Source organism: Melozone crissalis, unplaced genomic scaffold (assembly GCF_028551555.1).
Source record: "Melozone crissalis strain CALT ecotype California unplaced genomic scaffold, PUWL_Pcris_2 ptg000045l_1, whole genome shotgun sequence".
Taxonomy (NCBI): Eukaryota; Metazoa; Chordata; class Aves; order Passeriformes; family Passerellidae; genus Melozone; species Melozone crissalis.
Window position 1 is genome coordinate 3,489,694 of NW_026535823.1, and position 16,368 is coordinate 3,506,061.

At 40.2% G+C, this 16,368-nt stretch overlaps 1 protein-coding gene across 1 annotated transcript in view; it reads right to left on the bottom strand.

The window, feature by feature from the left end:
- Positions 1-16,368, bottom strand: part of SUCO (SUN domain containing ossification factor) — a 38,708-nt gene that overhangs the window by 16,328 nt on the left and 6,012 nt on the right. The window contains exons 2-10 of the mRNA XM_054286157.1: positions 10,917-11,025; positions 8,233-8,328; positions 6,767-6,912; positions 3,010-3,150; positions 2,687-2,837; positions 1,608-1,728; positions 1,260-1,384; positions 735-802; positions 11-118 (exon numbers count right to left, since the gene is read on the bottom strand). Of these exons, the coding sequence (XP_054142132.1) occupies positions 11-118; positions 735-802; positions 1,260-1,384; positions 1,608-1,728; positions 2,687-2,837; positions 3,010-3,150; positions 6,767-6,912; positions 8,233-8,328; positions 10,917-11,025 (1,065 nt within the window). The remainder of the gene's footprint in view (positions 1-10; positions 119-734; positions 803-1,259; positions 1,385-1,607; positions 1,729-2,686; positions 2,838-3,009; positions 3,151-6,766; positions 6,913-8,232; positions 8,329-10,916; positions 11,026-16,368) is intronic.

A 16,368-nucleotide genomic window follows, 5' to 3' on the forward strand; every position in this document is an offset into this window, starting at 1 on the left:
GGTAACATACCTGTCACTAATTGACACCAGAAAGTCTTTAGGAGTGGAAGAGAATAATTCATGATTTGCAATGTCAAACTGCTTTACTTGCACTGGTTCACAGAGCTCAACAACAAACCTTAAAGACAAAAAAATAAATATTTTTTTAAGAAAAGACTTTTCCTTCTGCAGTTACAATCTTCAGCCCTTTCCCTCATCCTCACATCCTTCAGTGGGTGTAAGGAGGACACTATAAAAATGCTGTACCATTAGAAACACTGGTGGTGTTTCTCTCAACATCTACTTTAATAATTCCAGGCAGCATCTGCAGCTACAAAAGCTTCATCTATCTATCTGTCATCAATCACAGAATTAAAAACTAAGGACAGCAAACAATTTAAATCACACCTGAAGTACCAATTAATGTATGGTAAATTCTGTTCACCTGTCCTACAATTATTTGACAGTCAGGGAAAGAAACCAAGAGTCTTTATTTGAATGCTCAAGTGCTTTCTCTGCCATAAGATAATTATGCAAAACTTACACATATTAAGATAAATAAAAATATCACCTTAATATTACTTGTCAATACCAGAGCTAGATTTCTATGGAAGCTATCATAAATTATCTTGTGCTAATTCTGCCAGAGTTCCTCACACACCCATTCCAAGGAGCAAACATCAAGGTCAAGTCAGTCCCACAGCAATGGAAAGCTATAATCACTCCTGAAACAATTATGAACCTCAGGAACCTACCAGATTTTAGTACTGCAAGGATTGAGCATATAAAGGTCCATGTTTTCCATCAAAATAGCTGAAGTGCTCTGTAGAAAGAAAAAAAATTGCATTTTAATTTGCATGGTAGACACCAACAGCATCAAGGATTTTCCCCCTCTTTCCAGCAATAAATTGGAAATTAGGTTTGTAGACAAGCATCAACAACACTCTGAGCAAGACAATTATCCAGGACACAGTATCCCATACTTTGGGGCAATCATGGATTATTTACTGTGGTGAGCTCTTTAATATAACTCTGTTCAGTTTCTGTAGGAAGTAGACTCTGCTCCCATTTTCTGAATTCACTTAAAAAGATATCAAGTTCTATAACAATCCCTCTTAAAAAAAGCACTGATCACTGTTTACATCCTATTTTTATTAATCAAAATCCCAATAAATCCAGACACAGAACAACAACTTCACAAACCGGTGCTCAGTTTTAAGTGTACTTTGTTGCATAACACTACACCAAAAACTGAACACTAATAGTTAATAAATGCTTACCTTTGCCTCTGGATTTGCTGCCAGAATTTTGGCACCACACTCTACAGAGGCATAGTTATTCCTGTTTTTCTGGACCTTTTTAGTGGAATGCTGCCCACCAACAGCAGAAGGGTGCATTGACTGACCTAGGAACAAGAAAATATTGCTACTATAACAAACCACACAAACAAGCAGTATTTGCACTGTCAGGGAACTTCTGCTCACTGCTTTTCTATAATGAAGGCTATTAATTAGGTAGTTCTAGCAGAAAAATGAAGTTCCAGGCTGCATTCCAAATGGAGACAGTCCTGCTATTCAGGAGATGACAGTGCTCTGTATTTAGACCAAACTAATGAATCCTGAACTTACTCTTTTCTTTCTCCACCTCCATGACTTTCTTCTTCCATTCATCAAATGTTGGAATGTCTCCAGGGTCCTTTGGAGTTATTACTGATGTAGGGTCAATTTCTCCTGTCTTCTTAAAGTCTTTCTGCAAAAGAAAGAAGCACTGATTGTGAATATTTTTCAGGACCAACAATGAAAACAAAGATGAACTTGAAAAAACAAAGCATGCTCTGATCAAGTCAAGGGCAGACACATCATTTGCACCCATGTTAACAACTTAGAGCCAATGTAAGCAAGATTATAAGCCAGAAAAAACAAGTGATGATTTTCTCTCAGAATGACAGATTATTTCACTGAAATACTGACAATTTTTGTGGCTAAGCTAATAAATTTTAAATAAAATGTAAGCCTTCTTCTCCAACACTTGCATTTTCTTCCCAATTTTTGCTTTTCCTCTTCCTAATGAAGAAAGCTTTCCCTGTAGCAAAAATCTTTAAACATCAGCGCTTGTCATGACAGAATTCCAGAGGTTCTCTGGGATTTCTGAACATCTCAGAAACAGCAGAATGATTAAACATTAAAGGAACCATTTTAATTATCTCAGAAATAATGTTTTGGACTTGCCTGACAAAGCAAAAACCCTGACAATTAAAATGTACATTACTCCATTTCAAGTTTTCATTTCTCCTTTGTACAAACATATTCAGCACACCACCAGATGAGTGAACAGTTTTTGGTAGACATTTCAAGTGTAGAGGTATTTTGTGGACAATATTTTAGAGGGAGTTGCCAAGTGACAGTTTAAACATGATCCTAAAGCAGCAAAAAATGGTATTGCCAATCTTAGTCATTCTGATTTTAAAAAGAGTCTTATTAAAAAACACAAGCTTTAGGAAGTACTTCACAACCACAGCATGAAAAAAGTCACAGTTAAGCACAGAAGGCCTGGCCAGCTACATATTCCATTGTAGCAAGGGCCAAGTGATACTTCTGGGACAGAATAAAAGCACACCACATTTTTTACCAGTGGTAATAAAACCAGAGGCTGATAAAAATAAACAATTACTCCCGTGTGTACTGAGGAGAGAGAGATACCAACTTACCTCCCTTTTTAGGTTCTCTGAAGCATTAAGAGCAGATTTTTGCTCATCTGCCCCCTTTTCAGCTGCTGAAACTTTGGACTCAAACTCTGATTTTGTCTTCTTTCCCTTGCCATGTGAAGATGATATGTTCTCTATGTGCTGGCCTGCAAGGCTGGAGGTTTGAAGGGTATCAGGATGGGTAACATGGTCACCAGAGGCAGTACCACACACACACAATACACAGATAAGCAAGCACATGCAAATGTTTGTTGCAAAGCCAGCACAGAAGAGAACAACTCCCTTTGAAGTGTTCAGAGGCACACACAACCTGCTTGGATACTCACCTCTCTGGTGGACTGACAAAAGAGGAAGGCTCACTCTGAGGGTCAGCCTCAAGTGTCCCACCAATATCACAGTCAGGTTCTGACTGCTCAGCTTCACTAGAGCTGACTACAGGGGTATCAGCACGGGAATTCTCTATTGCACTGAAGGGAAACAAACAACAGCCTTTTTTAGCCTTCTGATCATACAAGGAACCCTGACAATCAACCACAAAGATAACTGAAAGGTTTAATAAAGCAACAGTCTCACAGAAATAATTAAGAAAAGAAGAACGAAGCATGCTGTACTTGTGGAAGTGCATTCTCAGCTGTACCCATGAAAGAACAGAATTTCCTTCTCCAGAAAGGAACTCAAAACAGGCTTCTCATCTCCCAGAACTCACATCCAACATCCTACCAAACACTGCAATGCATAATTCTCCCAGCATCACTACAAGCTAACAACATCTTCACAGTTACCTGGCTGCCAGCACTTTTCTTTTCCCTTTCAACAAAGGAAACAAACAAGAGACTGAGTTCCCTCACTAAAAGCTCCTCATGTTCCCAAGTCAAGAGGCAGCAGTGAGAACAGAACTTGGCTAAAACTAGAGGAGAACAGGGGGGAGAAAAGCAGAGCCAGCCTTTCTACTAAGGTATTTCTTTTCTTTGCTGGTGTAACAAAAATCAGGTAGCCCAGCAGACCAGGATCCCAGCTGTACCAACAGCCCAAACCAGCTCATCTGTCACTGCTTCACCTCCTGGCTCCCAGAAAGGCTGAGCACACCTCAGACAAATGCTGAGACACAAACCCAACAGCAAACCTCTCCCCTGCCCTTCAGGAATGATGCAATGGGTGGGGATGGGCAAAGAGTGACTTTCAGGTGAGAACTTCTGACTGTCCTCTCCCCTCCAGCACAGGGAGGACTCCCATGCTGATCAGATACAGCCAGGTCTAAGGAAAGGCTTTACTCTGCCTTCTAAATTTCCACATAAGCTTTCTTTAATGGAAGCAGCAAACTAGGTTAATCCAGTATCATGACAGAGCTGCCAAAACACAAACAACACGTCAGCAACTTAAAAGGGAATCTTTTTGCTTCCCTGACTGCTACAATTATCAACAGAAGCAGCTGCAACCAACCCAGGGAGACAATTTTAGTTCCTTTCATATGATAAGTTTCCTGTGGTATAAAACAAAAAACTCCTAGGTATTCCAAGACTTTTTGCTATGTAGAAAAATCTAACAAACATCATGAATACAAGAATTTATTAGCTATAAACAAAGAGTATTTACCCTGTAAGCCCCAAAATGCCTCCATCTGAGATACACAGTGTTTGGTTCTGCATGCAACTTTTTACTGACTAAATAATGCTGACCACTACACAAAACTGAAAAGCTGCACATATTCTCCATTTCAGTGGGTAGGTGACACTATGAATAATTATCAACTGAATAAAATATGGGACAAGAATGAACTTGAAAATTCCTTGCTCTCAGGGTGTACCTGACTGGCCTCAAGTAACTAATTTTGGCAGAAAGTGAGTCTAAAAGCTGTAGTGCTCCCTCTCCTTTGAGTATCTTCTTTTTCCTTAATTTTTAAAATGAATTATCAAGCTCATTTTGCACAGCATGTTCCTTACTTCCAGACAAAAAGAGCTCAGATTATTTTTCAGTAATTTTTCCTCAGATTAGACTTAGGAAGAAAAGTTACACTCAGTGCTGTTCTAAAAAAAAGATTCACTACAAAGTAAAACTTGTTTGGGATAAGATTCCTTTCAAAATATTTTGACTAAGAGGTTCTGCTGAAATATTAGACCAGTAACACCTGAGAGAGCTGGACTTGGTTACACTGTCAGGAATCACATTTAAACCAGCAAAAAGGTAAAAACTGTCTGAAGATAACAAATACAACTGTGTCTTTTTAAGGACTTTGTTTAAGTGTAGAGCTGGACCACAGCTGGTTTGGATATTCATCTGTTCAGTAAGAGACCACCTGTGAGTTCTGAGAGCTGAAGTGCAGTCTGAAATAACAGATGAACTTTATTTTTTAGCTTCTCTGCTACACCAGGTCTGCCCTTTCTTCCTGTAAATGGCACTGGTGTCACAACTCCACTGCCCAGCATGAACTCATCCATCAGGTGCTCCAAAACCAAGTTTCTATTTTCATTTGTTTCAAAACTCAAGTCTTTGGAGTGCAGCACTCCAGTATTCCCCAGCTGTGACAGGCAGACAATTTCCAACAATTACCAGACACCAAGCTGAATGTTTCAAAGAAAATAACATCCTGTCTCCTTCTAGGACCTGACAACAGCAGAGCTTACAACACATTACACAAATAAATCAGTGGAGTAGTCAAAAAAAAGCTATAAAAAGAACAGGCTGAAGCTACATTCCAGTTTTGCCTTATAAAAACTGCACATTTTGGAAGGGTTCCAATTAAAGACACTGATGAAATACCAAAATGTGTTTAAGTGTTAGCTCTGACAAAGTAGGCAAGATCAGCCAGCAAACAAAATTTCCATACCTTTTCTATGATAAAGAAACAAAATTTGGTAAAGCAGAAAAACTGAAATGTCAAAAAACCCAAAACACCAAAGACAAGTCTACTTCATTTGCACTGTGTTCAATTTTTATCCAGCAAAATACTTCATCTTTATCAGCAGTCAGAACAAGATTACTTCCCTTAGCACACACCCAAAAGCCCAACAGGACTTTGTGAAAATCCTTGGAAGATCACAAATGAATTTCCATACTACAGTTCACATCTGACAGCACAACATCCCATAAGAAAAGGGAAACAAAACCAAGAGCATGGACTCCAGAAAGGTGCCTGCAGCACAGGCAGCTCTGCAATACACCACTGAGCACTGGAACTAAACTGCCTTGACTGCATTTATAGGAGAACTTGCTATTTTGTCAAGTCTCTTTATTATCAGAACTTGAAACTCTCTGTTTTTAAGCCCCAAGATAAAATTCTGCAGAGTTCCTCCCTAACTGCAGGCAGAGGCCATTGCTGAAGCAGCCTCAGTGCTTGTTGACACAGATGTGAAAGCACATTTGTGAAGGGCAGAAATCCTAATGGTAAAGCCCTGAGGGCTTTTATAGCACAGATTATCTAAGCATGTTGGCTTTTTTCAGAGCAGAGGCTTAGAAACTGCTCATGGCAATAGTATCCACCTCATGCAAGTGCACAACTCTTCATCCACACACTGAGGAACTGCTGGCACACTCCATCAGCACTGACATGTCCCTGACATATTTTATGAAAAATCCCTTTGCCAGGTTCTTTTCTCCTGAGAAGCTGGGAAGCTTCAGCTTCTCCATGTTTTGCTGCTTTGGAATGTCATTTGGGAACTGTTTACCCAACATGTGAATTGTTTTTAATTAATGGTCAATCATAGCCAGCTGTGTCAGACTGAGTCTGTCACAAGATTATATTATCATTCCTTTCTAGCTTTCTGATGTATCCCTCCTTTCTCTTTCTTTAGTTTTAGTATATCTTTTTTTTAATATAATAAAATAATAAATGAGCCTTCTGAAACATGGAGTCAAGATTCTCATCTCTTCCCTCATCCTGGGGACCCACAAACACCCCCACACTGACACCACAAACCAGCAAAACAACTGTGGGGAGCAATCCCACCTTATCCCTACTGCACATCTTAACAAGGGCAGAATAAGTGAGATTCTCTCAAAGACCAAAAGAACAAAATTGAAGTGAGATTCTCTCAAAGATCAAAAGAACAAAATTGAAGTGAGATTCTCTCAAAGAACAAAGCTTACTCAGGCTGTGAGACTGGAGGTATTTCTGAGGTAGGTGAACTGGAAGTGTTTTCAGTGCTTGGGACTATGCTGGAGGAAGCTTCATGTACATCTACTGAAGGTGGACTCACAACTTCAGGCTGGCTTGTTTCACTTATTTCTGTTGTCTGTAAAAACATTCCAGGTGAATTTACATTTTTCAACACCTGAGTAAGAAAAGCATTCACACAGTAACATCTAACATGGAGTTCTAACAGTGTGGATTTCTGTCAGAAATTCATTTTCTTTCTTCCTAGACCTAGGGGGCATTCTGTGCTACTCTGGGATAGCTGCAATAATCATGTAAAAATATCAACTGGAGCAGGCCTGTGCAACAGCTTCCTCAATGATGCATTCCTATAGGGCCTGCCATGAGAAAAGCAGTTTGAATAGTGCAGCAACCAAAAGGAACAGTTCTGTTTGCATGCTCCATTACAATCAAATTTACTGTTTTCGTCCTAAACTTTAGAGAAGGCTTTTAATTTCATCACTCCAATGGAGGTCCAAATTATTTAAAGCCATTCCCTGTAAGTGAACAAAGAGATAAATCACTTTTCACTTTTGAGTGCTTAGTAGTCTTTAGTCTTATTTATTCTAAGTTTTCAGTTTTCATAAGCACACTCAAAATAAGGTTTTGTAACTCTGAAAGAGCATGCAACCACTGGAACAGGTCAGATTAACTCCAGCAGCAAAAGGAAATATTATTGTACAAAAATCTCCTGCCAATAGGTACATTACTCTATATCATCTCACTAAACATGAAGGGGTCAGGAAGTTTTAACACATTTAAACACCCAAACAATGAAATAAATATTCTGAAGTATGTCCTGTGTATGATATCTTGTAAACTACATACACAGGACATAGTTCAGAATATTTGTAAACTAATAGTTTAGATATCTTGTTCATAGTTCAGATATCTTGTAAACGAAACAAAAATATGTCATCAAATAAATAATCTTTAACAGTTGGTTTGTAACATTTAACATCAAGCACTGACTTTACAGTATCAATGGCACAGAGCTGAGATACAACCCTTTTCCTATTTTAACAAAGGAAATTAAAATGACAGAAGCCATGAAGGATCAAAGCTAAAATGGACTGCTATAATCACCAAGCCTGATCTACATAAAAGACCTCAGAGAAAAGACTTGATGTTTTATTTATAGACATCCATACCTACAACATCCAATTTTAATTTATCTTGGAAAGTTTTTAGTCAGTACCTCCAAACACTAAATTACTCTTATTTATGCACATGGGAAATGCAAGGTCTGTTAGCTCACACATTTTCTCTTTAACTGGAAACATGAGTCTGACAGCAACCCAGTGTACAGGTGAAACGTGAGAGATGGTTCCTATGAACTTTAGATAACCAAAATGAAAGACTGAAATCCAAGAAGCATTTGAAGACTGTATGAAGACAGTGAATGAAACAAAAGCCTTGCCTGGTCAGGTTTTGTCAAGTCATTGAGCAGCCCTTCCATGGAGTAACTGCGTGTGCTGGAGTCCTCAGGCTCCAGGCTGGGAGCAGCCTCTTCCCCCTGGGAGAGTGAGGGTGAAACATCAGTGATTCTGCAGGCACAGCCTCCATGCTCAGCCACAGCAGCTTCCTCTGGGACACTCAACAGCAGCACTTCTTTCAGCAGCAAAACATCCAAAACTAGGCTGCATTAATCTTCAGAACCACTGCCCACCCGTGTTTCAAATCTCATCTGCACAAAGACTACAGCAAGTTAAAATGATTCAATTCAATCTTCCCTGAAAAGACCATTTTAGCACTGTCTTAATTCAGTTTGTTTGCTAAGGAGAGTTCCTCGTTCTTCTATGACTTCCTGTCACAGACACATTTTATAAAAAATCCTTTCCTTAGGGTTTTTCCTCCTGGGAAGCTGAGAGGCCTCAGGAACAAAATGTAAACAATGGTTATCTGCTGCTGTGGAATGCAACAGGTGCACCTGTGATTGGTCTCATGTGGTTGTTTCTAATTAACAGCCAATCACAGCCCAGCTGGCTTTTGTTATCATTCCTATTCTATTCTTAGCCAGCCTTCTGATAAAATCCTTTCTTCTACTCTTTTAGAATAGTTTCAATATAATATATATCATAAAATAATAAATCGGCCTTCTGAAGCATGGAGGCAGATCCTCATTTCTCCCCTCCTCCTTGGACTCTTGCAAACACCATCACAATTTCCCACAATTTGTTGACAAACCTTCCCCCATCTCCCTGCTGCCCAAAAGAGGAGAAAAAGAAAACTCTAAGCTGACTTGCATCAGACAGCCACCAGAAAATAACACGTGGCACATTTCAGTTGTAGCAGCCTTATCAGCAGAGCTACAGTAATTACACAAATCTGCCAGAACCTTGTAAAGCAACCTTTTCTCCTACAGCTAAAAATTCACCATCAAGAGCAGTGAATTCACAAAATAAAAAGTATCAGCACCTGAGGAGAAAAAAGTTTTAAACCCACCAGACTAAAACTAGCAAGAATTTACACTTGCCTTCAAACTTTAAGCTATGACTACAAAATATGCAAGCTGGTTTTGAGCAATACTTTAAAATACAGCAAGAAATGTGGTAGAATTTACACCCATTTTGTTTTCTAAGGGCTATCCAAAACCCCGTGGCCAAATACTGCAGGTGCCAGTGTTCAGACCCAAAATGGGCTGCTGTGCTGTACAACACTACATGATATTCATTTGAGAGAATTAAGCATCCACTGAAGTGCAGGAGCTACAAATCTGAGCTGACAAACCTCAGAGACAACTGAGCAATATTTTCCCCTAAATAACTATTAGCTCCCATCCCTGTCCCTAAGATGAAACAGCATCAATGGCTGAAGAGACAGCTGATCTAAGGCAAGCTGATCAAGGCTGCAGAGCTGCTCCTCTGGAGCAGGGCAGCTCCAGCAGCCTCATTAGGAGAAACAGACACTTGTTTAACATTTCTCATCCACCCAAGAGATCTTTAATGAGTCTAACAGTCTAACATTAGTTTTCACATCCTTGGGTTCAAGTTCAGAAATCTGCTTACCTATGCATCCACATTAACAGAATGAAAGGAAGAATGTTGCAGAGTAGGAAATCATTTACCAGTGGTTTTCCAGTCTCAAAGCTTACTTAATCTTCCCAGTATTATTGCATCAGACATTAAATTCAAGCAGAACTACTTTTTAGGCAGCCTGAGGAACAGGAATGCTATTTGGCTGCACAAGCTGACAAAAAAAAAAAAAGAGCTCCCCTAGTTGGTGCAATGCTTAAGAAACTTACAATATTTAAAGGGATTTTTTATGGTCAGGGAGCTCTCCACTTGAGCCAGCTAGACTGCTCCACACACATTTTCTGAGTTTACTGTGGCAAAGAAAAGCTTTTTTGGAATGAGGACTGTGATTAACACTATTACAGATTGCTAGAGGAAATAGGAAAACCAACATATCAATATTACCCATGTTTAGAATAGGACTGATTCTGTAAATAAATAAATAAATAAATAAATGAAATTATCATGATTTTCTGACTCAACAGCTTGGGAATTCACTATGCAATGCAAGATGCAGAAACTTGCCATGAGTTAATCAGGGTGGGACAATTACACTCAATTAACCTGAAGTGCTGAGTAAAGTAAAAATGAAAGGGACCACAGCTTATTTATTATACTTTTCAGAAACATGTTTTAGCCTTCTTAAGTTTTAATGCAAAGTGATAAATACTGACTTGAACCAATTAATTTTCAATCTTCTCTTTAGGATAACTATCATTTGTACACTGGTTTTAATACAACAGATGGAAGTGGCCTGGACTTACCCAGTCCATCCATGCCTATTGTGGTTCTATAGAGCCCCACACTTTCCCAGTGCCCACTTCTAATATCTGGCCACCAAATTAGAAAAAAAAATTCATTTTTTTTCAGTGGGTTTACTATTCATTCCTTCTCTTGTCCCAAACTATCCACCTGAATTGTTGCATGATTGCAAGAAATGAAGTAAAGGAGAATAAAAACATGGGAAGATATCACTGCTCAAACAACTGAGTACATTAAACATTCTGGCCTTGAAGATCCTATGAAGGATGCTATTTTACAATTTAATATTTATTCAGAGTGAGTAATTAGCATGATGTACCCAGCATACCTTTTCCTGGACATTTTCATCCTCGCTGGCCAGGGCACAAGCATCACCTGAAGCATACTGCACTGCTGATGAAAGAGTGTCTTTACAAAAGACATTCCAAACAGGAAGCCTAAAAAAAAAGTGGAAAAGCTTTATTTCAAATGAAATTTTAAAATTCCCTCAGCATTGTCTTCCTCAATCTTCTTCAGCTGTTCCCATGAGGCATCTAAAAAATAGATGTACAGTTCATGGATACTCATTCATAAAATGCATTTGAGGATTCACTAGAAGTAGTTAGCAACAGAAAACACCACAAATTTACTGCTTCCAAAAGAAAAAAGTATCACAAACCAGATCCTGGAGTGTCACCACATCACAAAGTGAAAGCTGGCACAAATTAGCCAAGTTACAGCAAGTTAGGAACAACATGAATCAACATCCTTTGTCACAAAGCAATGAGATATTTTTAGCAATCATTATTACTAAGCAAAAACTTCAGTCACAGACTAAAAAGCAAAATCTCCTTAATCAGAGTCTACCTGAGAAGGTTTCATACAGTCAACATCACCAAGCACATTGAAGAAAATTAGAGAAAATAAGTACACTAAAACAAAGCCCCAGGCAAAACCTCCCATGATATTTGTTTGGTACTTTTTCCCAATGGCTTTAGCTGTCACCAGAAATGGATTTATTTCTGCAGAAAAGCAGCCATCCCCCCTACAAGCACTTGCACTAGAAGGCAGCTTTTCTTTCTCATCACACATGGTCCCTTCACGCCCTAGGGAGCATCTGCACAGTGAACCAGCAGGCCTGGAGGCCCAAAGGTTTTCATCCTGATTCCAACCAAGGCCAGCAGAACACGGAGCAAACTGAGCTTTTATGGAGTCTACAACAATGCTGGAACACCAGCCAGCCACCACTTTAAACACAAACATTTTCCATCCAGGAAATGCTGTTTACACAACAATCAGGTGATTGCAATGACCTCCTGTGAACAAACACAAACATCACCCTGCACCCTGAAAACAAGAGCCATCTTCTCCTCACAGGAGAGACAGGGCTATGGCACAGAAAAATCTGAATGCAGCAACTTTGTGACAATGGTTTTGAGACACGAAACAGCCTTAACATTAATCACAACAGTAAGATTATTAGTAGGTCATTATTCACTTACACAACCGGGATCACTACTGCTTGGAATTTCAATTACCAGCTTTCTTCAAACTTGAATTTCAACTTTATTAGGAGGTCTGTGCAGTGTAGACTCCACTAAGAAGGAACCCATGAAACAACAGACTACAGACAAGTATTAAAATTTTAAGTTTCATGCATATACATATATAAAATAAATATAAATATGTGTATTTTTTCAGTGTCTCTCTCCACAGTGAACAAGGAACTTGTGGGATCTGACATATCATGGAGATGAGCAATAAAAGTGCTCCACCTCAGTCTCAGCCCCAAAGCACCTCAGTAATTTTTCTTTTTGAGGTAGCATCTTTCCTCTATACTAAATGAAAGCCTTCAAGTCAGGCAGAAGCAGCTGCAGTTAGTGGAAAATAAAGAACTGAATGGAAGGTATGAAAATAGTAATAACCACATATTGTAGCAGGTACAAAGTCTCACATCTCAGTTGAGAATTAGGCATAAGCTTCTCACTCAAATTCCCATCCCACCATGTTAGTATTGAGTTTTCCATCAAACCTCTGTCCTACCCTATGCACAGGAGGCTCATTTCAGAGCATGAATGAAATGTTACCAGATTTCTATGGCTTTATTACCTAGCTCTCACTTGGAAAAATTAGTTATGCACATACTTTGAGTCATTTGTATTTCTGAAAAGGGATTTCAATCATTTCATGGTGAAACTCCCAAGCTCTTAACTCCAGTACATCTCTTTAGTGATATAAGGACTCCCTGGTACTTCACAAAAATACACCAAAACATGAAATATTACAGAGCATCATCCCACTCCTCCATTACTCAGGCACAGGCATTTGCTCCCCATTTCACTTCCACTCTGGGGGGCACCTTGGAGGAGCTGCACAGAACAGCAGGGGCAGAAAAGGAAACATTTCAAAGGCTGTGAATTGGCATTTTAAAACACAAGGTCTACCCTCACAAATGCACAAAAAGCACAGAAGGTATGTATTTCTTACCTTCATCTACTGAGAGATTCCATGCAAGAAATCAGGCTTTACCAGGTCACAAACATGGATTTTAGAAGAATGCAGGCTGGCAGCTCAGATTTAAGTTACTCTGACATGATCTGTGTCCAATGTCTGTCTGACTTCTTTTCCAAAATTCTTCTTGGTCTACTCCCCAACTCCAACAAGATGCCTCAAGCCTCCCAAAAGCCCTCCAAGCTAGGGAGGGGACTGAGAGCTCATTTTGTTCATGTGTGCAAGCACCCACAGGAAAGCCTGATCCCTCCTGCAGCACAGCATGCAGCTCACAGGATGCATCACTCATCAGACAGAGCACTCACAACACACAATCATGAGACACCAGCCACACTGGGAGAAGTCAAGTTAGCAACCTTATCAACACCACCAGCAGTAGGTTTTTCCCTCTAACATTTTGCATATTAATTCAACAGGCTTCTTTAGCTGAAAGGATAGAGCTCACAATAAAAGTAACCATGAAAAAAATCCAACAAGGAAACCAAGTGGTAATTTACAGAGAGCAAAATTCCCTTTGAGCTGAAGTGACTTGCAGTGGAAGTAGAGCAGTTTGTGCACACAATAATCTGTCTGTCCCTGCCTTGGGACCCAGGAGTGGGATTTGAGTGCTGACTCAGAACTGAGCAGACCTAATGCCCCAGTGAGATCAGATCCTGAGATACCTGAGATCCAAACACTGCCTCAGGTACAAGGTAGATCTTCAGATGAAGACATTGTTCCAAACACTTAACCCACAGCTGCTGACTTACGTGGATACTGAAGTTTTCAATAGTTCCATTTTTGTAAGCATGACTCAAAACACCACCTGCTATTAAACCTCATCAAGAACAAAGGAGCTTAAGCATGACTCTTTGTCCTATCATTAATGCAGTTTAAAAGCTATTTTCTCTAATAGCACCACCAACTTTCCAGCTTAATGTGCACAAAGCCAAAAGAAAGGCTGCAAGCTCAGACAAAGCAGCAGGGGTGGGTGGGGGAATCTTTACTCTGCTCAGGGCAGGCTCACACTGTGGTTGCCCACTGAAGCAGAAATGCTGCTCAGCCCTATCTGGATGGTTCACTACACTCACTGCTGCACAAATTGCCCATGCCCTGCTGGTGAACGTTCTGCCTTTGAAAAGGAACACACTGAAATTCAAAAGTGCAGGTGGTTTTCGAAATTGCAGTGTAGTTTCATGTGAAAGACCATGCACTTCTGATTTGGCTGAAACTCTTCAAGTAATTGTGCAGAAAACTACCAGAGATGGTGAAGCTATGGATAACTGTTCTGACAGGCATAAAAATCAAGTAGAAAATAACTAACTGGTAAGAAAAATTAATCACACAACTCACAGCTAAAAAAAAATTCAAAATATGAAGGTAAGAAGAGTTTTTCCACTATTTGATCAGAGAGAAAGAGCTTAAGCTTTCCTTTCCAAAGACTTCATACAACACTGATGCACAGCTTCAGTTCAAACACATCTGTCCCCAAAATTATTAATTTCATAGATTCTCCCAAAACAAGACCTATTTCTGGACACTGCAGAGTGAAGCAGTTCAGAACAGTTTACATTTGGCACCTGCAAGACAGAGGAATCTGAAGCAAAGGGAAAAGAAAAGGAATTTATCAGCAGTGCAGCAATTCCAAGCCCTCCCTGTGACAGATGCCACAGTGCAGCTGTGCCAGTGGCCAGCAGCTCAGAGGGGAAAGAAGATGTCACTGTCCCTGCCAGGGGACAATTCCCTACTCAAAACACTCACAGATCATTTCAGAGAGGCCTGTGCAAGAGGAGGGGTTGGAGCCAGCAGAGCAGGCTGTGTTTGCTGAACATCATCTTCATTACAGAGTGAGTGAGTTCAGATTAACAAACCTGAAACGATAAAAGCTGTGAAAGGAAAGGAAAGCAGCAAAACCAAACACCTTTAGCTGTGAGCAAGTCCTGCAGGTCTGGGACTGCTTGCACCAGCTCACTGCCAGAGGGAAAAGGCTCTGCAGGAATGAGGAGCTCAGCACATCCACAACCAAGCTCTGCAGTCAGCAGCAACCTGCCTGGCAGCACAGGGAAAACAGGGAACCCTCCTCTCTCCCCAGCAGCTGCATGGGATCAATCGTTCCCTCCCAACACTTCAGCCAGGGGCACTTGGATTTGAGAGCCTGCAGAACAAAGGAAATGTCATGGAAAATGAAGAGCAGGACATTATTTCAAGCATCCACAGGAGAAAAGCCACTTGCAAGGCACTGAACCTCCCCAGACACAACACTCATTTCTGCAGGTGAAGTGGAAATACAGCTTGATAAATGCAAAGAAGAACCATTAATCTTCAATACAAATAAGAAAACCCCAACAAAGAAAACACCACCATTCATTTAGAAGCCATTTATTACCACAGAAGAGCAGCATGTGTTACTAAGATAATTTTGAAAGTTAGGATGGACCTTTAAGGGAGGAAAAAGCTGAAAACTAAAAGTACAGATCTAGACTAAGCATCACTGGTATCACCTCATTTCCTACCACTAACTAGATTCACGTGCTCAAAAAAAAAAAAAACCAAGCCCAAAATAGCTGAATTTGGAGCTTTTTTTGCAAATCCTTTACCAATCTGTGGTATTTTGCAATTAAGTTTTTAATAGCTTGCCCACACTTTGCAAAGAATGTGCTCTCCATACAGTTATTTCACTTATTCAGAGGAGCTGAGCAGAAAGATTCTTCTGACCACACTGAATTTCACAGCTGCACACAATGAGATTCCAACCTTTGGTTTCAAATAGGGCTTTCAGCATTTTAAATACTGAAAGCATTTAAAACATCAGCATGCACAGCTTGCAAAAGGAGGTTCCAGGAGCAGCAGATCCTTTATCAGACTGAACTGATTTACTGCATCCCCCCTTGAGCCACACAGGAATCTGCACCCTCTGCTCTGATCTGGAGATTATGGAGACATTCCAGTAAGTCCTGAGGGGGGAACAAAGTCAGCTCTGAGCCAAGGAATGCTCAGATAGCCAACCCAAGAAGACACAGTGCAACACAATATTTGCTTTTGACTGTCCACTCTTCTCCCAGGTTAAACAACAGAAGCCAACTTCATTCCTTGCTCCAAGGGTTACTCCCATTCTCTCCTGGAAGGGATAACAGCACCTTCACAGGATTCTGTTCCAATGTAACACTGAACCCAACACAAAGCTCCTCTTCCTCAAAAGGAGTATCCAGGTGCCCTACTTGAGGCACTGAAAGCAGGGCAGATGTCACAACCCCCTCTGGAAGCACCCAAAGGAACAGGCAGTTCCTGGTGTTTCTCTGGAACACATTTCT